At 42.9% G+C, this 25479-nt stretch overlaps 1 protein-coding gene across 13 annotated transcripts in view; it reads right to left on the reverse strand.

Moving 5' to 3' along the window:
* The window catches only part of PPFIA2 (PPFI scaffold protein A2), a 351275-nt gene that overhangs the window by 36309 nt on the left and 289487 nt on the right, over positions 1-25479 (reverse strand). For all 13 annotated transcript variants that reach the window (XM_076065293.1, XM_076065299.1, XM_076065297.1 and 10 more), the window contains 5 exons: positions 23656-23795; positions 22960-23132; positions 16864-16957; positions 9263-9344; positions 5432-5632 (listed from right to left, as the gene is read on the reverse strand). In XM_076065293.1, the coding sequence (XP_075921408.1) occupies positions 5432-5632; positions 9263-9344; positions 16864-16957; positions 22960-23132; positions 23656-23795 (690 nt within the window). The remainder of the gene's footprint in view (positions 1-5431; positions 5633-9262; positions 9345-16863; positions 16958-22959; positions 23133-23655; positions 23796-25479) is intronic.

The following is a 25479-nucleotide window of genomic DNA, read 5'->3' on the forward strand; positions in this document are numbered from 1 at the left end:
TTTTTAATCAGGAAAGTTGACGGGTGTGCATTTTAACATCTGTAAAGCTACGCTTGCAGGAACATGGGGGCAGGGGGGGAAGATCGGGATAAATAGTCGTGAAAGAATGCCTCGTTGAGTCGAGACTTTTTGAGAGGGTACTGCTTGAAATGTTTGGTCACTTCTTTGTCCAGTTCTTGCTTTTTGAGAAATAAAAAAACAGAACGATTGCCTCAAGAATACCGACTAAAGTTAGGAAATGCCTTTCAAATTGTACACATGCGGCAAGTCCTCACTTAATGCGTGTTCACACAACGCGTTTCCACTTTGATGCGGTCCTTCCATTCGGGGAAAGCTTTTCAGCGCAACGCATAACGCCTTTTGTTGACGACAAACTACTTTCTTGAGCTCGGTGGCCGAGCAGTACGATACAGTACGCGGAGTGATACGGTATGCGGCGGCGTACCCTCATCTCGGTTCTTTGTCCCGCCACGGGACGACTGCAGGTTGAAGTGACAGTGCAAATGCCATTCAGCACAGCAACTCCTAGTGTTTCGCGCGGATTTCGCTTCGCGTGTGACCTTTCAGGGACGCATCTACCGTGTTAAATGAGAGATTACTGTACAGGTTGGCACCCTACTCTTCACGTGTCTTCCTACAGGCACCATGCTATGATGCAACTGGGTGTGTCCCTACACAACATCATTCAATTCAACCAGAGGCACAGAGTTTGCGCATTTCACATCAGTCATTAATAGCACACTCCGGGCGTTTATTGTTCGTTACAGTCCCCCATACCTTTGACCCCACTGCCCATGAACAGACTTTCTCATACAGGAACAGAATGTAATACTTCAATCATTGGCCATAGTGAGGTGTTCCTTCAGCAGCAGCGATAATCTGTCTCTAACTGTGATGAATAATACCAGGTGCTGTGAGAGATGATGTGAAAGACGGTGCTGTGTTTCCATGAAACACTGGGAATGGTGCCAACTTCGGTACTCGACCTGAGAACCCCAAAACAGGTGGACTTGGTTACCCAGGCTCACGAGCTCACCGTCATGTGACGGAAGCTGCAACGCTTTTAACCCAGCTGGCATCAGGACCATCGTGACATCGTAGTGACATTGTAGTGCACCTCCAATTAGCATGATTGGCTACGTACGGTGCGAAAGAAGTTCAACACACATACGTGCAGACATCGTGTCAATGTGGAAAGGGGATGCGTGGTCACTTAGTCCAACCTCAAGGCCACGTGTCGGTTAAAAGCACGCGGTGAGAATTACAAAAGAAACAATGTGTTGGCTCGGAGACGCTTAGCCTGCTAACACAAGTCTAGATCAAGCTTTTAAAACTATTTTAAGATCGCTTCCACGTGGCCAATAGCCGTGGAAATGTAGCACGTGTGACCGGGCTGGGTGGTATGATCCTTAAACAAGAGCACCTGAGTGAGCTATCAGGAGTGAGCTATCAGCAACAGTTACACCGGTGAACCATCAGGACTTATTAAACCAAAGGATTTATCAGTTCAGTAAAATATAAAAAATACAAACGGCTACCAATAACTCATTGTTTTTTAAAGGAACATTTTAATTCAAATGATATATGTTTGCCTATAAAACTGCTGACAACTTGCATGCCATAATGTAAAATTAAAATGTTTTTTAACGGTACAAATACACAATAACTTATACAAATATAACAACTATGGGATCCGAGGCTGATTCCTTTGGCGCCTAACATTGACCAAACAGCATTATTTATGTTTGGATGAAGCATATAAAACTTATTTATTTATATGGAAATTACATTTTCCGATGTGGAGTCACCACAATCCAGCGGTTTGTAAATCATCATTGGATTAAAATATTGTCCCTGTAAAACACTACATGCTACGCACCGGACCCCTTGAGAACACGAAATCGATTTGCAGAAATTTTCATTTTCGTGTCCGAGGGAATAAAATTCAATTAACCCTTAAAAGAATCAGTAATCCCCAGCTATGCTTAGACTGGCTGTAAGATTTCACTTCAGAGACCGCCAAGATGATAATTTTTGCACTCGCAGGTCAGACGTGCAGATTATGTCCGTGGATAGAGACCCATGGGGAAACTTATTAACTTGTCGCCAATGACTAGGCAGAAGCCACAATGCTTCGCCGCTATTTGATGAAAGCTGTCCGCTCACGTCAGTGAATATTTCCCATTTCATCATCCTATTGCCCGTGCCTGTGTGCTGTGGGATTAACGGCTGACAATATATCTCAGTAACTTCCTCTTGACAGGGCGCTAAGACTCAAACTGCATATACAAGCTTGAATGGTAATGTGCAAAATGAAACCCATGCATTGGGCATTTCTGTTGGGATTTAGCAGTCTCTCCCCCCCCCCACCCACCCCCATGAGATGCATGCCACAGCGGTCGTTAATTTGCATGTTCAAATGTAAATTCAAATCTGTCTACCTAAATCAGCTCTAGCCTCCCGTAAATCACCTAACTTCTGTGCGGCCACACAATGCTCTGAAGCAGTCCCCTCTGCCCGCCCCCTGTGAAAACAAACGCTGCCCCGTGTAGCTCAGTTCTGCTTGCTCGTTCCTTCTCTTTCCCTGCTCTTCCCTCCCCTCCCATCGCAGACATCTTGGCCAAGTCATTTCCTTCTGCTCCCCTTTCCCTTCCTGCACTCCTCCTTTGTTCCTGCTGCTCATCCTGAGCCGTGGCCTCGTTGTCCGTCTTGGGGTACTTCCGTCCCGCACATCCCTTCCCTGCTCATCTTGCGCCGACTCTACTCCCCTTCCTGGCTGTTCCATGAGCCACGAGTGTCACATGTAAATAACCTAACACTCCACAACAAGCAGTGGAAAGCATTGTGAACTCACGGCCATTGCACGCCTATGGGTCTGTGTGAACTCATGTCCAGTGCATGTCAATGGGCCTCTGAGTGAGTCTATGGGTCTCTATATCAGTCTATGGGTCTTTATGCGAGTCTGAAGGCGTCATGTGAGCCTAATGTATGAATCGCAAAACATTGATTTTCACATGCACACTTTGATTCCTGCATCGTGAGCTTGAGAATCGATATTCATCAGTTAATAGATGCATCGTTCTACCCCTAATATACAGAATATGCAGCATGTATTAATTTTGATTGGTTAATCGCTATGTGAAGATGTGTGGCCAATTTGCCCACGTGAGGATACTTGTATGTTTACATTATCATAAATAAACAATTTATATCATTTAATCAAACCACTGCTTCTTGAAGGCCTCTCCGTGCAAGCTAGACATGGAGGTTGTTCAACCATACTTCACCACACCGGTCAGCGCAGGGCGGTGAAGCGGCATACAGATATTACTTGCAAGTGATGTTAGCAATGACCAGCAATCGAACTCAGGCTGCTAGGTGCAAAGTCCAGTGTACAAATAACTGGACCACCACACAACCCAGTTTCTAGCAGCTGCCCCACGTAATTGAATTTTCCAAGGGTTGGGATCATCCTGAGGGTTGTGTAACCACCTTCTCTAGAATGTAAAGCAGTAAAAATTGAAATCTGTAGATGGCTCCACCACCCCCTTGCAACAAAAAGAACCATCTTGGACGATTGACTTTATTTAATTGTCAAATGGCTGACGTTAGCCAAATTCTCTAAAGACACCATCTTCAAGAACACGTGAGTAAATAGGCGAAAATGCATCTGTATTGTGTACTGTGATATTCCACGTGATTTGGTTAATCCACAGATAATGATTTTAATTGCCAAATGGCTTCAATGGGATCACCTTTAGCCCCTAACACAAAGGTTAATAGGCATAAGGAAGGCAGATGCTTCCTTTGGCTGTGTAATCAGTGGCTGGTTTGAGAAATGGATAGGTAGGAGGACTGAACTCAGCATGTGTCGCGAGAATCACCAAGTCCCTGACTAATTACAAGGGTTATATGGCCAAAGGTCAGGGAGCCATTAGACTGCGAAAGGGCAAGTCGATAATCAGACGTAACCCTAAACAAGGCAGTCTTTGACCTCTTCTTAAATGGTCAGTTTGTGTGAAGTATTTCTACTGAGGGAAGCTGACAGCCGTTGAGAAATAAGGTCAAAGTGGGTTTGATATGGTACCCTAAAGAGTCAAATAGCTTGACCTTCTGAGGCCTTCAAGGTAATGTCTTTGTTGTGCTAAGAGCTAGAGATTCGCAATGTGCCGTAAGCTACCCTATAAACCGCCGTCTTTACGAAAAATCCCCAGGTCATTTCAAGAGATCCTTTACCATGTACTGCGGCCACTTGGGGTCTGATATTTGTATTTATAGCCCACTGGCACATTTACACCTAATCTACAACTTACATTTATCAGTTGGTGCTAGATTCAAAGCACAAACAATTATGATATTGTTTACACTGACAAGTAACGTGGCAACACGATAATTGGCAAGTACGGTTATACAATTGCGACTGACTGATCTGATTGCATTTCCAGATATATATGTTGTGAAATCATGTTACCACGGTGATAGTTCATAACGCCATGGTGACATGTGAAGATCATGTGACACAGCAATGTACCGGTCGATCAGACCAATCACAGATTCATTACGCAATGATAAGAGGGGCCTTACTTATTTTTTTGTTGAGCATTAAGTTTCATAACCAAACTTCGTAATAATAATGGATACTATTTTTTATTTTCAATTCTAATAAAGTCAGTTGATTCTTTAAAATAGGTTAGTGGTTTTATTTATTATGGTAATCTGAAAATATATTTTTTCATGATACTCTGGCAAGAGCCTGTCCTGGGCATCCCCCAAGCAAACTCAGCCTCAACAATTAATATTTGATACATTGTACAACATTGAGAAGGAGGGAGACAGAGAAAGAGGAAGAACACATGGATTCAATAAAATATGCAGGTTAAAGGCATCATTCAAACTGTTAAGAAAAGTAAGTGGGGCTTGGGGTAGGACACGTCACAGCAAGAAGAAATGACGGCCGATGGTGACGAATCATGATAGAGTGGCAGCTAAGGAATTGAACGGGTCTGAGAGGATGTCAACCGAGGAGATGGTGCAATGAAATAAGCTCGGGTGCAGGTGATAGGTGGATTGTTACATCGCAGAATCACGAGGGACGGTAGCAGCTTGGGGAGACCTTCATCCGTGAGTGGATGGACTGTGGCTCAAGATGACAATGATGTAAAAACATCAGAGTTGGGAAGATGCAGGCGACCAGCCATGGCGTAGGTCTATACCTTCTCCGGCATGTGCTCCGCCGGCCTGAGTAAATGCTCGCTCACTGAAAGCAAAATGCGGGGTCGTTGCGTCTGTGCGTTGGTTCGTGAGGGGGAGCAGCGCGCGCGAGGCACTGGGGCCCGCACCACAACAAGGAGCAGTGCCCGAGCACTTTGGCCGACACCAACGAGGCATCGAGCCCTCGGAAGGGATGGGAGACGAGCGAGCGCGGCGCTACCGTGCGGGAGGTGGGTGGCGCCGAGGGGCTGGTGAGCGACACCATCTCCTGGATGGCGAGGCGCAGCTTGAGCCGGTGCAGCGGGTTCGAGATGCCGATCTCGCGCTGGATCTCGGTGTCCGACAGCGCCGACATGATGGCGCCGCTCTTGACGTTGGCGCGGCACGCGGCCACGTACCACGCCGGCATGCCCACCCACAGCTGAAAGACACGTGCACACGCACACATAGGGACAATAACCACGGCCTTGCTGGCCTGATGCCGAGCCTCTTGCTCTTTGTTAAGATCCTCATCATGGTCACAGAAAGGAGAGGAGGAATATTGAGAGGCGGGGGGTGGGGGGAGAGTAACACGACGTGATATTGTGGACTGACTGCGGAGAGGATTAGGGGTGTTGTGATACTGCAGTTCACATATGCTGAGCTCATGTATTTGGCTCTCCACGGTGGCCGGCTGGTTCAGAGGTCAGAGTGCAGAACTTGCAATTCTGGGACCCAGGGTTCAAATCAAGGCAGTGTCCCCCTGACCAAGTGTAGCAAATTGTTGGTCTCAGGCTGAACACCAGTGACTGCACAAAAACGCATCATATTTTCAATTAAATTTTGTACATTATTTAAAAAAAAAATCCAGCTCTATGACAACAAAAATGATCAGTTTGACGATCTTTGTAGCAAGGAGGGCAGGAAAGTGCTTCCCCCCTTTAGCATGGACAAGTCATTTTAAAAAAAGATATCAGAAGCAGTTCTGCGATATTTTTCTACAAAAGACCGTTCTGTGACATGGGGTGGATGCTCTGTCAAGAGTTCTGAACAAATTCCTTGCGTCATGACATGGCTCCAGTGATAACGCACTCGAAATCATAATTTAGGAACAATAAATATTTTAAAAGGTCTTGGCTCTGGTCACCTCTGGTAATGGCACACAAAAAGGGCAAATGTCTCCTTTTTTCCTGCCGCCGGTATATACATTATGCTGGGAAGCAACCAAGCTATAAATTGAACCCGTTGCAGATTACATCTGCAGCACCCTAAGCTGTCGATTGTCTAGAATTAAAGTATATTCACAAAAATGTAGTTGAACGTATTACATTCACCTCTTCATAAGCGTCCCTGGGATAGAATGCCACTTCATATCAAAACAAAATGTACTTTTTGCTGGTGCTTCAATAACACTTGGTCCTAAAGTTTAAATTTCCTGGGTTTCATTGGCTAGTATGTTATATTGGAAAAAACTATAAATCTAAATGCAAATGAATTAAAATATGTCAGACGTTTTTTGAGAATATCCATGAAAACAAAACTATACAAATGTATTATAATAATTGCAAATCCTCAAGACGGCATGTGAAATAGATTTTTTACATAGACCGTAAGAAGTTTACCGACATCCATATTACACAAATCCTGCAGCTATAACGAATGAGCAACACTCATTATTCCAGCATTCTCAAACGATTTTCTTTTCAAAAGAATTGCACAAATATGCTTAAAAGTAAAGGGTTCATTTCAACTTCAAATGAGATCCTACGTGATTGAAAAATAACACTGGACACGCGTGTAAAAAAAAAAATCACTTTTGAAATGGAGTGTGCTCATCGCAATAATGTTCCCCCTGACAGCCGGTTAGGAACGCATTCCTGCCCATAATAGAATGCCCCAAAAAAATCTTCAATTGCTTTTCCCTTGCAAAATTGTTTTTATATCTGTTCGTGAACATCGTCACCGATATAACTGCCTTATCACCGAGTACTGCACAGAATATCCCACAGCTACGGGCCCTGTGACACGCTGTGCCAGTACTTTCATTGTACAGAGGGGAGAGATAAAAATACAGATCAGTCGTGAAGCAATACTCTTGTCATCTCTCCGCTGCTGCTGCCTAAAATACAATACGAATTTTTGTTACAACATAAACCAGTAAAATAACGATATGTACATTGATAATATCTCAGGCGTACAATAAGTCACGTTAAGGGGTTGTAGGGAAAAAAAAACAAATGCAAACTCACCGAGGATGTTTACATTATTGTGCTTGGGAAAACCATGTTGCACTTGCTGTTTGTATAATGTACAGCCTATTGATAATCCACTGCTGGATGAAGGCCTCCCCATGGCCGTTTGGGTCACGTTGATTTCCATACTTCACCACGCTCATCAGTGCGGTTGCTTATGGAGGAGTGCACCCAGGACCAGTTTGAATATCGATTGCCACTTATGTTAGCCGTGGCTGGTAATCGAACACAAGCAGCCTGGTTCATCGTGCTAACCACTGCACAACGCATACATAGGTAAATGCAAATAAATTGAAAATTGATCAAGATTTGACTGTTATGAAAAACAGACTTGCTTGAAGCAATGGCCTACCCAGGCCGTCACCTGAATATTAGTCTGAGAAACGTGTGGTAATCTGGTTATGGTGACCGATTGGATCCTGACAGACAGCTGTTATAGACCACTCGAGAGCTATTTTATTCCATTATCTACACTTCCGAGAAATCACATCAGATTACAAAAAATATTTTCAGGAATCCTACAAAAATTTAAATTCTTATAGGATTCTATAGTATCCCTTATGGAATTGTATGACTTCCACTCATACATACAATAATCTAGTAATATTACTCAACAGAATACCTTTAAAAGATTTCATGAAATAAACAAAGCACTTAACTACATACTGTAAACGGGGCAAAATGATGCCGCAGTGCCACACTATAATCCCAAGCATCTAAACTTCAGTGGCGAGTGGTATCTGAACCACCGGTCTGGGAACCCCATCCTTGACCAACTCACACTGACCAGCATGGTGAAGCATGGTCAAATAACCCCTACGACCCACAAAGTGTGGAATAGCCTTCATCCAGAAGTGTACCGACTACATACTTTATATGTATGTATGTTCAATGTCTTTCGCACTGTATGTAGCCAACCACACTAATCTATTATTTATCGCATAACTATTATTTACTTTACATATTATATATGGCCTTTGTTCAAGTGGTCACCCGATGAGGAAACACTGCCTCCTGCTACGGAAAAGCAGAATTTCTATGTCCAACTTAGAGGACTGGATCCCCAAAACTGGTTTGGGCAGGGAGACGGTTTATAGACTGTATTTACATATTTAACAAAGACAAAGATCCCCCGTATAGCCTTAACAGATAGTTGGGGAAAGTGCTATCAGCAAGCACCTATGAAGGCTGGCATGGCACATGAGGGGGTGGGTGGCGGTGTTTACACTTCGGATTAAGTACTAATTTTAAGACTGAGTCGACCTAGGAGAGGCCCAGGGCTGGTTCAGATAATCGTAACTGACATTGACCATCAACAGGAATCGAACTCGGATCACCAGGTTCATAGTGCAGTGCAATAACTAATGTGCTCCTGTTCCCCATTACATATATATACACACAGACACACACAAACAGGGAAGAGACAAAATTTTTCAAGGGAAGCAAATTAAAATAGCAGTACTTATATACCACTGTGTATTGAGTGTGTCCAATGCAGTCCTTCAATACCTCCAGAAGTCCGAATGTAAGGCTATTTTAACGGGATTGCAACATCGTGATTTTTTTACGCTATTCAACTAAGGTTGAGAGTGTTAATGCATTATCTCTGTCCACCATCTGTCTGTCTGTAAGGATAAGCCGACTCACTTTTCATAAGAGTTAGAATGATGCATTTAACCTGTGTGTTCTCTAATGTGTACATTCATCTCCCTGTCTCTCAAAGTAATTGTAAGCATACACCTCTACACGTTTCTAAAAAGAATCCATGTGTGTGCATGATGTTTTTTGTCCTTGTTCACGTGGGGAATGGGTGGTGTTACCTCCAGCCACGCTACAACAGTCTGCCCATCCCAGAGGGCAAAGGGCAGGCCTTGTCTCCGGGCCTCCTCCAGCAACTCATGCCTGGACACAGTGGAAAAACAAGGGTGAGAGATCGATGTACAATTTGTAAGAGCAACGGGATGCTACAATGGTGTAACGGTGAGCACACTGGACTTGCAAATGCAAGAGGTCACTGGTTCAATATCTTGACGAGGCAAATTAATGGGAGCATTTCTTAAATCCCCTCCCCAACCTCGGTCCACCCAGCAATATAAATGGGTACAGTGAGTCGATCGGCAGGTCACCATGGCGGGGCAAAGGATTGTGGGTACTCCCACCTCTTCTAAGAATAGTGGAAGACGAGACCGAATGCTTGATTGAGGGGCTCTCGAGAACTGCTTCTCGTGGAGGATCCTTCCGCCATGAGCGATGGGAGCAAGTAATCGGTGACTCCAGTCATACCCACGTGATAACATACAGGAGAGAAACACAGTTGATGGCGGATGACTCAAATACATTGATGTGTTTGGCTCTGACCTGTAAAATTCACACCAATGTTGGGATGGCATTTTCTGCGCCCAATTGATACCATAAGCGATAATAAGTAACCAAGACAGTGCCCTGTTATGTTGGCGTCATACTGGGGAATCTCATACCAAACCCATTTCATACAAATAGACTAAAGCGCCATTGAATTACATTTTGTCATTCATCAACGTGCATAACATAATGAGAAATATAAAACGCAATAATGAGAATGCTATTACATTAGATAATCTTCGAACTAAACTTTAAACAATGTCTGTAAATTGTTTCATAGAGATTGGTAAACACAGTCTTTCGAAGAATATGCTTACGGATTGTGGAAGGTTTTTTTTTAATGAATAGAATAAAGACAAGGATTACAATTCTTTTTAAACTTTTAAACGTGTAAAGTTTCCATTATAACGTATTGTTAATCGTGGAAACAAATGTTTCGGAGTGAACGTGTTATTAGTACATGCACATACATCTGCTAAAATACAGACACATTGGAATCTACATTATTACTTTTATTATTAATGATTATTATGCCTATTTAGTCAGGTCAAGTGAATGTTATTTTTGATCAAAATACATGACACTTTCCTGGCACAAATCTGCCACCCAGGAAAGCCTCACCGAGTCTCAAGCCGCGATCAAACGGGTTCTGCAAAGTTTTCACAGTCGAGGTGATGTTGACCAAGTGTCGTCCCAATTGAGTCATTTTCAGTGGAGAGATCGGCTTACGCACAAGATAAAGATGACTTGTGTGCCTTTGCAGAACCATGACGGACACCGGGCAACATCAGGAGCACGTGACCCAGCAGTGTATAGAACACGACTAAACTACTAAGCTATAAACTATTTTTTATTATACCAGGTAAGGCCAACTGGGCTATACATCTCTTTTTCAGAAGCGACTTGGCCAAAAATGATAGCCCAATGAAATGGCTTATCGTGTGGAAATTTGCGGAGGAAAAAACCGACCACGGGGAGAACATGCAAACTCCCAATATACAGGTGTCACAGGGTGGGGATCGAACCCACGACCCTCCTGTACACCAGGCAAGGTAGTTAACATCTCATCACCGTGTTCTCTCACTTAATTAAACAGCAAGGTTGATATTGTTTGCCGACACCACACATATAATAATGTTTAACTTTTTGCTCTTTTTGTGTCCTTGGAAAAATGTGATTAATTTAAAATAACCATTCATTTTTATCGATGAAGGCGGTAGCATAAATAAGTTACGTAAACATGGTACACTCTCTCACAAATTTAATATGCACTTCCACGAAGTTTAAATATTCGGGTGAAGGTTATTTCACTTGTGAGCAGTTTTATAATTGTTTGTATTCATTATCATCCAGTCGTTGAACTTCATTAAATGTGTGAAATAGTAATTTGGAAGCCGACTTCTCTCTCCAATCTGCGAGTTACACATTTAGAAATGTATTCTCTTGTAACATCCAGTGTTTTTCAATCAGCAGAGACAAACAACTATCACCACGACTTTCTTTGATCTGGTGACACAAGTAAAAGAAAGAATAGGCAAATCTATATTGAGAAGTCTAATTATGTAAGCTTTTGACCTTGCAAAATTGATGCGTGGGTCCTCCATAAGCTCCTTTCATATTAAATCATAAGGGATTAAGTGAATGGTAAGATCACTGCTCTTCATAAAAACCTGAAAGGGCAATGAAACAAGCATCTTGGGCCTTTCATTTTCGATAAAGATTTATAGGCCTTAGGTAGTGCCGGTAATGTTATATTGATTAACAAAAAATCCCCCCCCCCACCCCACCTCTATGCTGCTGTCCATATTGAACAGACTACCCGAAATCTTTTTGTAGTAGAGGCTGCAATCCGTCCAGTGATTTACCCATCACTCTCACAGGCAGCGCCAACAGCCCCGCGGCAGTTAAAAACATTGCTCAAGTTTTCAAATTATTAAACAGGTCTTGTGTGCATCAAAAGCCAAATGGGGACCCATAAACGTAATTCAGAATGGACTCTCGCAGCTCCTCTCGCCCAGTCTCAGTAAATGAAACGCTGATGCCCGTACCTCTCTGGCCACACGGCTGGAATCATTGATTAGTGTCTGTGTTGTGATTTTCAGTGCATACGAGCGCGTGTGCGCGCACATGCGTGGCGAGCAGTAAGTGTCGCGGTTCGCGAGCCGCGCTATGAACCTTGCGACCCGAGTTTGATTACTTCTCACGGCCAACACCGGTGACGATTATCTCAACGGGTTCTGGGCCTCCCCAAGGTCGACTCAGCCTCAAATGAGTACCTGGTGCAGTGTGTAACCATCGCGACTAGGGAGACAAACCTGGCCGTGGTGCTGCTCGCCACCCACCCCCACGGGCGCCGTGTCGGCCTTCATAGGTGCTCGCTAACAGCACTTGCCCCAATAGTCTAAGGCTATACGGGGGATCTTTGTCTTTTATGCTTGTGTGTATGTGTCTGTGCGTCTGCCTGCCTCCTGGTTTCGCAGTGTGCACGAAACAAGCAGTACGCGTGATTGCTAACAGGTTCTGCGATGGAAAAAAAAAACAAGCGATTGGCTCGAATAAGTGATTGTTAGGGTTTGCAAATGAACGTTAAGTTCCTGGTCACAGGAAATGATTGTGGAATTAGCACTCAATGTCTTCACCGCAGCACAGTGCATTTGGGTTTAGGGTGGGTGCTGACATTTGCATTTTCCATACCTCTCTTAATGATAGACAGCATTAGCAAGTTGCAGTTTTAATTCCAGCCACTAAATTAGACCAAACGATCCCACCATTTAATGTGATAGGTTTTTGTTTTATGAGCAGTGGACTGCTTTGCATTAATGTTGAACGAAAGGCCATGTCTGTAGATCTGAAAAGAACCTTTCCCTCGTGGAATTCACAATAGGAACCGTGAGATGTTTAATGGTCACGTATTAATAAAATAATAAAACAACTTAACGACGTCATTTTTGGCCCTGAACATTTAAAAAAAATCCAAGTAACTTTGACTTTACTTTTTGTCAGGCGTGAACACCGTTTTAGCACTAAAGCAGAAGCCTGAAAGATTTTCAATGTTTCACTTTATAAAGGTTGTGAGAACATGATTTTAATGCACGTCATTGGACCAAAAATGCGTGTGGCAAACGTGGTTGCTTACGCGTGAAACAAAACGCTCAGTTTGGTAAATTAACAGAGCAGTTACAAGTTTTACTTTTAACAATTAATACAAAAAAATTGTGCTGGGCATTCTGGTGTGGCATATTATTTCCATTTCTGAAAACATACCCAAAGCACATTTCCAGAGAGTGATATCTATTTCAAGGCACAGTGACGAGGCACTCTACACGATAACACCTCCAGGATTATACTTTAATTTAATAATGCCACAAGCGCGAATAATTTATTAGTAGATGCCATGGCCGTAGCCTAGCATCTACACAGGTCAGATATGTATATACACTTAACATTAAACACAGCAAATAAAATGTATAATTATAAGGCATGCCCAACTGTTTTGTAACAGATTCATCGTACCATCTGTTGATATTATGGCTTCTTGTATTTTTCGATGTGTGATGCTCACAGCCTACCGATGATTAATCTTTCCATATTGATGTATATCAGATTTCTTGATTGCAAGGCCCGCAGGCCACTGGGAGCCCCTGGTGGCTTTTAGTGCAGCCCCTGACGTGCCCCCCCCCCCCGACAATACACAACACGTGATAACACCCCCGTCGTCCTGCTGTCAACGACCAATGCTTCCAATCAAATGTGTAGCGGCCCTCACACCAATGTCTTAATCGGCGAAAGTGGCCGCCCTCTGAAAATTACTCAAGAACACTGATGTAAATAATGGTTTCACTCTGTTAGTGCCAATTATATTAAGCATTTGTGAGCACACGCAATCTGACAACAGCCGAGCGTCTGCATGTGAATTGAATGCGAAATCAAAAGTATCTCCCTGTTAAGACAAGCATGAGATGTTCATCTCCAGTGGTGGCAATTCTACATTCCTATGGTATGATGAGTATATCCTCAACGAGAAGGCAATTTGTAACTCACACAATATTTCGCAGATATAAAGGGTCGTAACTATGAGGCGCACAGCCAAGCTCAGTGCCATTTGAAAGCCAGGCGAATGAGGTGGGGCCTTTAAGTGTCTCTTAAAAGTAGGAATAGATTGAATGCTGCGAATGTGAAGCGGGATAGAAAAAAAGGATGTACTTAAACTCAATAGTTGCCACACATCACATGCCAAATCATAGAAATGCAGCTACAAAAGCCCATATAAGGCATGGCTGGATAAAATATGTGTGAGGCTTAATATACAGTAGTGTTATGCGAAAATGTTAGGAAATTATTTTTGGAAATTCCTGGCTCATCAAAAACTGAAGCGTGCGATTAAATATCTCGTTACATGGCTAGCAAAAGAGCCCCATGTGATTCACTGTTGCACCCTATCAGTCATGTCTGCGTTGATTCACAGGGTGACTTTGTGTTACCCTATGAACCTCACTCATGCCAATCGATAATTAAGACAGCAAAAACACACTGGTGGGTCAACAAGTTGAACAAAATCATTGAGGCTTACACGTTAACAAAAACATAAAATATTGTTCGAGGTTGAGACGGTGTTGGTGTTGTGCTAATGCCCAGATAAGTGTCCTTTACTGCTAAGCTCGTCAGAGTTTAGCAATCAAACCTTTAGGACGGAGCAGTTCAATCATCAATTTGGGCTCTAATTCCCAGCTCAAGTCTATTGCTTAATTAGTATTTGTTAGCAAATTTGTTACATTCTCACAAGTCTTTGTTTGCTAGTAAGCTAAAAAAAGTAAGGATAGAAATATAAAATAAACTAGTAAAATTGCCAAGTCAAGAGAGGTGCTTACTTGACAGGTGATAAAAAATAAACATCAATACATGAAACTGAATTAAATATTATTAAACAGATGTTCTATTTCATAATAAGTTAATACCAAAAAAACAGATGATTGCAGTTCTGCAAAGCTGTATCCAATTTACAAAAAAACATATTTTATATGTATAGGCCACGACTGTGTATAAAATCACCCAATGGTTATAATGACCAGTGGCGATGTCAAAATGACCTCTTAGAATGTTTTTCACAAGTGACTGTGAACAGATTTCAGGGAATAAAATTGATTTTTGGGGAGGTTTTATTTTTGGTCGCACGTCATTGAAAATCGTATTGTTCCATGATCTTTAACCTGAACTTTTTTTTTCTCTGAAGTCTGAAATCAATAATATTCACTTCTTCAATAGTTGAGTAAAAATTATTATATGATTACCTAAGCTTAAAAACAATACACTGGAATGAAGTGTATTGTTCTGTTTTATATTGCTAAATATTGTTCACGTCATTTGTTTAATTGCTGTTTCGATTTTTTCCCCAATCGGGAGCCTGTTTACTTGCTGTAGTTTTTTTACTGTTTGGTGTCATTATATTTTACCTAGGTCTCCTTTGAAGAGGAGGCATCTGCTCTCAATGAGCTTTTACTTGGTTTAAAGAAAGACAAGCAATCACATTTATCTTCATGTCCACAATGGGATGTGATGACAGATGCTGTGGCACAATAAGGCTTGACAAGCAGACTTAAGCGTGTCAAAAATACTTTCACTTCCAATGTCTCAACAGCAATTACTGGATAGTGAATAACATACAAATTGAATTTCAAGTAAACGCATGCACTTGTACCTTACTTTGTAACGTGGTAAAGGCGCAGCCCTGCACTCCCTTGCTCATGCCACTGCTGGCAGAACGGCCTACACTAGGAGGAATTCTGGAGAACCTCTCTAGAGGGTGGGAGTAGCCACACTTTACCCCACCACACACCAATTGCCGATTGATTAACTGTGCTGTGAACCCATTTACTACACGGGTGGGGGGGGGGGGAATTTAAGAAACTTGCCCAATTGTTGCGACAGGAGAACGAAACAGTAAACTCTAGATTTAAAACAAAAACTCAACACATTTATCTAAAACACTTCCTTAAAATAGAAAAATGTATAATCGGTGATTTTTTTTACCGCAAAACCTCACTAATTATATTTTCAATATTATTGTATATTTATTAGAAAGGCAATCATGCTTTTATGTGCTATGAAGGGCAACTGCCCGACACATCAAATATAACATGTATATATTTGTTCTATTTTAAGGCAGTGCCATTGACGAATGTATTTGAGCTTGTGCGCTACTGCCATCACCAAACAATCTGGATTGCAAGTCCACCGTGCTAATCATTATACCACCGCAGACTAACACACATATTTGTACCGTATTTTATATTCCGCCTTTACTTATTACCAGCTGAGACTAGGGGGAAATGCAAGAAATGTTACAGAAAGGGGTGGAGGTACAAATGTGTAAACATCTAAACATAAATTGGTGAATATCAAACAGAAACCATGGTGCCATAATTTAACTAACGTTCAAGATTTGGAATATATTACATTTGCAGAAAATATCCACGGGCATAATTACAATATATATAATTTTATTTTAATAATTAAGTGGCTGTACAGCGTAGTGGTTAACGATACAAATCACAATATTTGCAAGGCTTGGCCACCGAGTGCTTCGGTCATATCTCAAACTCCAAATCTGAAAATGAACTGCATTCAGTGAAGCACTGATATTATGCACATTATTTATGGTCACTCGTGTAAAGTTCCCAGGCAGGGGGGGGGGGCAGTAAATGTCATCGGTCTTCTCCTGGAAATCAAACCATCGATTTTAAGCAAACTGCCTTAGAGCATGCACACTGGACTACTTGGTACCAATGCCATATCGTATATACCACGTGATACATATGTATACATAAGTGTCATGAGAACTAGTGTGGTTGTCCTACAATATTGTTAAATCAAAGTAGGGACTGGCACACACCAACAGAATGTGGACTAAAACGACAAAGCTGATCACAGCCTAATGCCGATGGTAAAAAAAAACACGGGAAACCGCTTTGACACATGCGACTTTTTCTATAAACACCGAACGCTGGCACTAAGATGCGAACTGGCCGACTAAATGGCGGGGCTCCTGCGGGGTTCCACTCACTTTTTCTTGAGTCTCCGGTCCCGTTCCGCTTGGGTGCCCAACTTTGCGAGGCCAACGCCCTCCGGAGAGCCTCCCTCGCCTTCAGCCGAACCCCCTGCGACAGAGAAAGAGAGGCCATTTTTTTTCCCCCTGTAGGTTTTCGCGGTTGTGCCGTTTGTTTGGGTTGCACCAAGGCGTGATGTCTGATGTTTTGCTCCGAGTGCTCGGAGCAGCGTCTTCAGGAAGTAAAAACTCCCGGCACGTGGAGGAGGTGGAGCAATAACTTCGGACACCAGGCCGGGCAACACGCGGCACAGCCAGAAAAACATGACAGCGAGCTAAATGTTCACTTTGGTATTTGTCAACTGACACATCTTACGACACAGCTTACAGAGGCATCACTAAATGTAGCAGATGTGGGTTCTGATGCTCTAATATAATGCATGTTATAATGGGGTTCTCACCTAAATTGTAATTGTTGCCCCGTATTAAACAAGGCGAAAACTCATTAAGATACGTTATCATTCCTGAAATAGATATCTGGGTTTTATAAGTATGGTTGTTTTGTTTTTACAAGAATTGCGAATTAATCAGCCAATTTATGATTTTAACCATGATACTAACAAGTAACGGATTAGCCTATTGAATATTGACTTCACTGTCTCTATATACAAGTTTGGACTTGGATAATTCCCAGTGGGAATTAGAATCTAAAAGTCTGAAATAAAACCTAGCCACCAAACTTGATTAGCAGTGCGATTATGGGGCTACAAAGTAACCCGAAAGAATAGGACTAAAGATGCGTTTATAGCATTCTAAGGTCATGGTGTTATGGGTGTGCATACAGAACACATGTTTTTATCTTCAGATTTTGCACATAACCGAATATCATTTCTGTTTGGAGTTATCAATACATTTGAAACAGCCCCTCGCTGAGTCCATTGCTGGCCGAAGGTCTCGCTGTGCCGTTTTGATGAGGGAGCAGTGACAGCGGCGTGGCGGTGGCACATTTGCCACTTATTGCAAAGGTTCACGGTTTGATCCCAGTGGCCGCCCCTGGTTAATACTGCAGAGTGTGTTAACCATGAAACACGACTCCGGCGTCTACTTCAGAGTGGACGTTAAACGTGCCACAATGTCATTCGCCGCAGAAGGCCATTGTGTGCCAGCGTCATGGTTCAGATGAAACGAAATTACCCAAGTATTACAAAATTGGACTCCACGTAACTTGACAGGACCCTCCTGAAACAGATTCTTGAGAAGCAGTGAGGCTTTCTTGGGTAAACAAGTGATCTCGAATCCTGATGGGGTTCAACAATGATGACGTCATCCTGCACTATTTAAGACCGGAAGCAGGTGGATGGCTTCACTATTCTGGCAACTCGTATGAAGATGCTGGATGTAATTTCCAGCGAAACGTCGTACTCAAATTGTAAATGTTGTGGATCCACTCTTCAACACACCGGTGGGCTAAAGTAGTGAACTATTTGTCTTTTGTCAACGTGACACTTTTTTTTACTGATTGGCCATGTCGGGTGGTGGAGGGTTGTGACACATTTATAAACAACGCGATCTAACCCAAAAACCTTTATTAAGAAGGTTGTCTGTCCACACTTGACCACATTAGCCATGGTGGTTTGATGAAGGGGGGACCCAGGACAGGTTCAGGTACCTTTCACCAATATTAGCCATGTCTGGGAATCAACTGGGTTGACATGAAGTGTGCTAACCATTATGTCACTGCTCCAGCCTCCAACAATAAAATTGTAATTGGTTAGCATTATCGAGCATGTTATTTTATTCTAAAATAGGACATGTTAAGGATGCTTATCATAATTCAGACATGATAGTAAAACAACCAAGTTTCTGAGAAAGAATTGCATATTATCAGGGAGGAAAATACACAAATGATGAATCATTCGTCTTTTCAAAATTGTTATGGCATCTACTGACACATCTTGCCAATAAGAGAGCCACTGCAAGCGACAAAGGCAATTCTGCGCAATATTAATCGCAGAGCAAATAATGAGAACAAACAACAAAGTGAGACTGCGTTGGTTGTCATGCAAGAGCACAACTGATCCTAATCGTTTAAACAAAAAAAAGGCCCCTCAAAATATCTCCAATGCAGAAGGGCCATTTGGCCAATATTATACATTTTGCCTTTTTTAGCAACAGTGTGACCAGAATCTCATTGTGCACACAAAGCACCGCAGCCATGCGCACTCGTTTTGCCAGCACGCACTTGGCTACAGCATGATGATGATGATGCAGACACAGCCTTGGCCACACATCTGACGCGGCCGTCACGCGGTGACTGAATGCACCAGTGGGCGCGACCGGCGGAGCTTGGTCAGCATGGGGATGAAGAAGAGCATGGGGGGGGCCAGGGTGCATGCATGCTTGCTTAGGGCAGGCCGGTTCAGCAGGTTTAGGTAGGCTGGTTGATAATGGAGCAACGTAGCCGTGCACAATGCATTTGTGAACCGACACGGACGTTCATGCACACGTTTCTTTCTGCACAAAACGTTCAGTAATGTGTCGATTACTTTTGTTAATGCTTAGCATGCAGTGCCACGTTTAATCATGGATCAAATGACAAGTAACCTCAAAAACGTATACTCACAGTCGCCTGTTTGCACAAAAAACACAATCAAAGAGATGTTCTTAGGAATAAAACATCTCGGTGCATTACATGTGTGGTTCACGTAGCGTCGTCATCGCTCGCTCATCAAATACGACTTGCGCCGGGGCCTTGTTTGGAAGCAGAGCCTTGAATCATGGGAAGTCGTACATGATCACCCTAATTATGTTAACATTATTATTCTGGCTGGGTGGCACTGTAGCTGGAGAGCTCTACTCGTAATCAGAAGGCAGATACATTCAATTGGCAGTTGCTGGTTGATTCAGTCCACCATCCCTCTGGTGTTGATGAAATAAGTACCAGTTTGTAAGGAGTCTTGCATGGTTGTCCTACATATCCCTTCCATTCAAACGCAGCACTCCCACGACTAGCCAATAGACTCCCACGGGAACGAGCACCACCCCTTACTGCTCATCTCGGCAGGTGGCCACTTTACAATCATTTTTTAAAGGATTTTTTTCAGCTTCTTTTTGATCCACTGCTGGATTAAAGTTTTCCCATGCCGTGTCAAGCCATAGGGTTTGATTGACCATAATTTACCATCCTGGTGAGTACAGGTCAGTGAAGGAGGGGAGGAGCAAAACGAGCTCAGATATCACTGACCACTGATGTCAGCCGTGGCTGGGAATCACAATCAGGACAGGGAACTAAACCCACACGTGTATGTGTATGGGCAGTTCAAGTTAACGTAACTTTGGTAGCATGGTGTATTAAAATAATGCTTTCCAATTTAGAAAAAACTCAACCACTGGACATAATTGGTTGAGTTATCTAGCATATGAGCTGGACCTAAGAAGTTGGAATAATCTATGAGTGTGTTATTCAGGGCAGATAAACCCAATATTCTGTTATCTGCATTCACATGGCAAATAGTTTAATAAATAATGCACCACAGCATCTGTAAACAAGGGCTCTATAATCATATTTTGTTCATGTAATACCACGACATCCAAAGCGAACAATAACACCCATGGTATCCTCATAATGGCTCACAGCTGCTGAGAAGCATCGCACATTTCAGAGGTTTAGAAGCAAAACGTCTGCTATGGCAAAGATAGCCGAGCTCCAGTACCGCATAATCAACTTTGAAAGTGCATGGAATGCACACAGTCTGGTCCTGCCAACACCAAATTGGATTTTAAATGAGGTTTGGAAATGTGAACCCCATGGCTGGGCTTCAAGGGACCAATGCCTCATCTCAAGGGAGAAATCATACCTGCAAAAGGTCACCCGAAGTAGTGGGGGCATTATGTAAATGCACTGTTAAGGTAATAAAAGTTTTCGGTGGGTACAATTATTACCTTTCTCTAGTATTGAAAAGTTGCGAGGCTCTAATCGCGGTGTGAAACGGCCCAGCGGTCGCGCGGAGGGCTCGTGGTTCGAGTCCAGAGGGCAACCCCGGTTAATAACGTGGCTATTGTTTAATTAAAAACGGGCCGTGCGAAGCGGACATTAAAGATTCTCCGTGACGCCAATTCACAAGAGTGGGCCATTGTGCACCTGGCGTCAGGGACCAAATATTATTTTATAAAATGTAAACAAAAATTACACCGCAAATGATTAAATGCGAATTTACAAGTGTAATTACGGAGAGTGTCTGTCCGAACTTGATGACATTAATGAAGAGCAGGGGGGAGGGGGGGGGAGAGCCAGTCATGACACTCAATGAGGCTTTGCTGAATAAACAAGAAAAAAAATATATACATTTCTGTATTACACAATGCATGTGTATATGATAAACTATTAACGTGTTTCGATCATATTTTGGCCACGTAAAAAAAAACACCCATATATAAACACAAATAAATAATTATATACCAAATTTCTATAAGCACCTCATGATCAAATCTTGTTTTAATGCTTGTTGCCAAAGTGTATTGGTATGTTTGTATTTATTTGCCATATCCCTTGGTACAATGACAGTTGAATTGAAGATTATACTATGCTGCTTAACACCACTATAAAAAAATGTGAAAATCCTTTTATCCGAATATTTTAAGGATATGGATAAACTTAAACAATATAGTTAACACTGCTGTATGAATCCATGACAACGGATTACCAAATCCATTTACCTGGGAAAAGAAAGATGAGTGTAAAATAAATACTTTTACAAAATAAAAAAAATACAAAGTAATTTGATGGTGCATGAAAATAAACCCCAATCATAGTTAACAAAATGTTTTTTCAAACATTGGCACAGCCAGATCTGTCAGGTCTGACACAAACCAAACATGTGCTGGTATTTTCTGAGGCTAAAAATGTGATTTCTCAACCATTGCCTTACGTCTGCATCACCGTCGAGTGCTACGGATAATAAAGCTATGTAATTGGCTCTTGCACAATCAATGACAACTACACGTGTTCGTTTCCGTTACGCTTTGTTTGTACTTATAATAAGTGGCATTCTCCACCCCTCCTTTTCATAAAAAAACAAAGTCAAGTCTAGTTGTCTCCCTGCTCAAATTAGCATGCAGCAGCACGTGTCCATTGTTGGCCACATCCATTGGTGGAAATCCCACATTCCGATGGTGGAGGTAAAGTCTCACAACCACTCAACATCACTGTTGAATTCTCACAAAGCGGTACTCATTTTAGTGATGCAAGAGAGACGAGCCCTGATGACCGGGTTTTGAACTCGCATCCTTCCCATTCATTATTCGTTAAGCATTCTTACCCGCTGTGCCACCCTGCACAGAAAAAAAACGATTATTCAATAGTTGTTCTCACGTACTCTGTGATGAGGGCCTGCATGGTATACCATTGTCATAATCTCAAGGCGGTTCTGCACGTCCGGTTGGTTGAAGCTCGGCTGGCCATTATTAATTACACTCACCGCAATACCCCAAAGCTGGAAATGTGTCCAGTCATGAGTCATAAAGTGGGGATTCCTGATGGATCTTGGTCAGGAGGCAATGAAACGAACTGAATTGGAACGGGTTAATGGTGCTTTAGAGTGAGCCAGAAAATTACGAGGGTTGTGCTGCTTGCCCACAATTTACCATGACATTACACGAATAGATTTTACCACAATATGGCAATAATTGTATTGCAGTATAGTTTTTATGACCATGACACAAAATTACAACTACGACAGGCTTCTCTCTTATATTCTAGAAATCAATGCAGTTTTAGTATTATATTTTTAAACATCAAAACATAACAACAGCCAAATATGTAGCTATGTTAAATAACACACATGTGTAAACAGTGCAGACGAACGGCTCAACAACGGAACATGTTACAATCTCAAAACTAACTTTTAAAATGTTTAGCATCCTTCTTTGCACGTGCCAGTAAAAACCACATTCGACCACATAGACGTAAGCCTCAAGACCGGCACAAATTTTCCACGGGCTTTTATAACCAAGACCTTAGAGACCCGCCGTTGAGTTGATGACCCATAAAAGAAAGAGACAGAGCATTTGTCCAAAACAGTGGACAGCCATAAGATAGAGAGCAGTTCTGCCCACCTTGTCCAGGTGAGGCCAGCTCCTTGCTGGGTGTGAGAGGTCGCCCTTTTTCTTTTTTTCCAAACAAGCGGCCAAAGGACGACTTAATGCCCTTCTTTTTAGCCTTGTGCAGGGAGTCCTGGCTGCTGTTGCTGGAGCTTGGGTTGCTGGCTCCGTCCTGTAAGCCAGACGACCTGCTCACAGCCAATCACGTTCCGGGCGCACGGCAAAGGGATAATTGAAAGGTGATCTCAAACCCCACCCTACCACCACCACACGTCTGCCCCATTTATGCTCGTTAGTGGTTTAATGTTTCCCGTTCAACATTCGTCTCCCAAGCATTGCAATCGTGTCAGTTGGCTAACGGGAAGACAGTCAAATGCAAACCCGAATGGCATCCTCACGATAAAAGGGAATCACGGTGGAATGTGAACGGTTGCCGGGTGCTTCCATGCGTTTTAATGAAGCAGAGGCAAGTACACTTGCGGAGAATATTGCCGACCGCTCCGTGCTCTGTCACTCCCGCCCAGACACTGTTCGGACTATAAATCAGCAGGACAGTGCGATTTGCCTCGGTCAGCAAAACGCATAACCCTACACCGAAGAGGGCACCTTGCAGCTGACCAGCGCCTACATGCCCTCCTCGGCCTAAACAAACACCGCCACTGCAACGCAGCCGGCGCATTCGGAGGGGTTTCTAATGGCGCTGCCCTTTACCCTCGGATGTCCTCTTGGCTGGCCGAGTGCAGGGCTTGTGACACGCGGTCGAGGCGGCCAGACCGCGGCGTCTGCGGCGGAGACGTCTCGCACTTTATCGTGGCTTTGTCCTCCCGCGCTTCGTCCCGCGAGCCGGCCGGCTGGCGTGGTGGGGGAGGGATGCGGGGGGGGGGGGAGGAGATTGAAGGATGGACGGACAGAGGGACGGAGTATTAGATGCGAGGCTGTGACTATGTGCATCCTTCACATGCGTAAAATTATAGAAAACGATTTTGATACTGCTTTGGCGGTGAAGCGTAAACACAGATGATAAAAACGCAACATATTTGTCAATAACTTTGCCCTAACGAAAAAAACATATATGATAGGCAACTTGTCTGGAAATGGTCCCTCTTTATACAGAGAGCTAGAGGGCCCAAACATTTTGAGCGAATGATAGTTGGAGACTGCATTTCTGTCGACACCATGGGGCCCTGATAGAAATGTAAATTGAGGAATGTTTCATTTTGAAATATTCATCTAGAAATATTCTATTTGGTGTGGAGTGCATTATCCAAACTTTAAACATGACTTCTCTAAGCTGCACGTGGAACTATTACCTAACATCTTAACACAATTGACCTCATAATCTTAGAATGGAGCTATCTACAGGCAAATAATTTCAATTTGGAAACTGTCACTCGTCACCGGCACCTGGTGAATGTTAATGCACACATTCGCAAGGCTGCACAAAACCTAAACAAAATGTAAGCCAGTTGACATAAGCACTTTTATAAAGTTCTGGTAACAGCTGTCAATCATTGAGGGGATATTATGCTAACTGTGTATCACCACTGCCAACAAAAGAACGGGTTCCTCTTGCCTATATAAAGAGGCTTTATGTATCTCCATTCTATCCTATTATCCTTCTCTTTTTCATTCCACATAAACCCCTTGCATTAATATCACACAACGCTCACATTTATGACGGCCCAAAGATGCAAATAATCATATTGTGCTCCACATGGATAGAAATCGTACAGTTTTCTGATGCGTTGCAAAAGCATATTTTGCATTTCATCGATTTTTTTCGGTCCATTCATTTTGAAGAGTAAATGTATATAACGCGAGTAGGAAATATAAGAAAAAATTAGGAAACACAAAAGGGATGAATTTGAGTAGAGGATACATTTTTTGTTAACCTATTCCAGCTTCATCCTCACCCCGTTGGGACGCGTCAGCCCAATATACAGCGACTCTGGCACTGGCCAGAGCAGCAGCAGCAGCAGCCAGGTTCGAATGGAGCAGCGACACAACACGGGCAACCGTTTGAGCGCAGGGCGTGCTACCTTTTTCCCCGTGACACTTCGTTAAATCACTCGCTTGGCAGAGACAAGTGAGCGAACGGAAAAGGGGAGAACAGAAAACAATAAGCAATAAAACAGGCCAGTCGTGAAGGTACATTACTGAGCTGTCAGGCACTGCTGATGTAATGCAAGGCATCCGTGATCCCTGGGGACGGCTTAGAAATGAGTCACGAAGGGCCAGAGCGCTGGGCCACAGAGATAAGCTGGACATAGCAAGTCAAAGTGGGCATAGCCGCCGTTGTAATGTGGTGTGACTACCTGCATGCTGTTTTTATTTTCGTAATTAGTTTGATTTTTTTCTCTTTCCCTAGAATTAAAATAGATTCACATGCGTGGCCCCTCATACGCAATCCAAGTGAAACGATTCTATGCAACTGCTCGGGAGGCTGGAGCTAACGCAGTAAAATTTCAAACAGCAGCCTTTAGGGTATATGAAATATATTAATGATGGATTTGACATTATCGCCGCAAGTGAAAA

The sequence above is a fragment of the Petromyzon marinus genome, chromosome 7 (assembly GCF_048934315.1).
Source record: "Petromyzon marinus isolate PM22_M1 ecotype Great Lakes invasive population chromosome 7, UKy_Petmar_22M1.pri1.0, whole genome shotgun sequence".
Classification (NCBI taxonomy): Eukaryota; Metazoa; Chordata; class Hyperoartia; order Petromyzontiformes; family Petromyzontidae; genus Petromyzon; species Petromyzon marinus.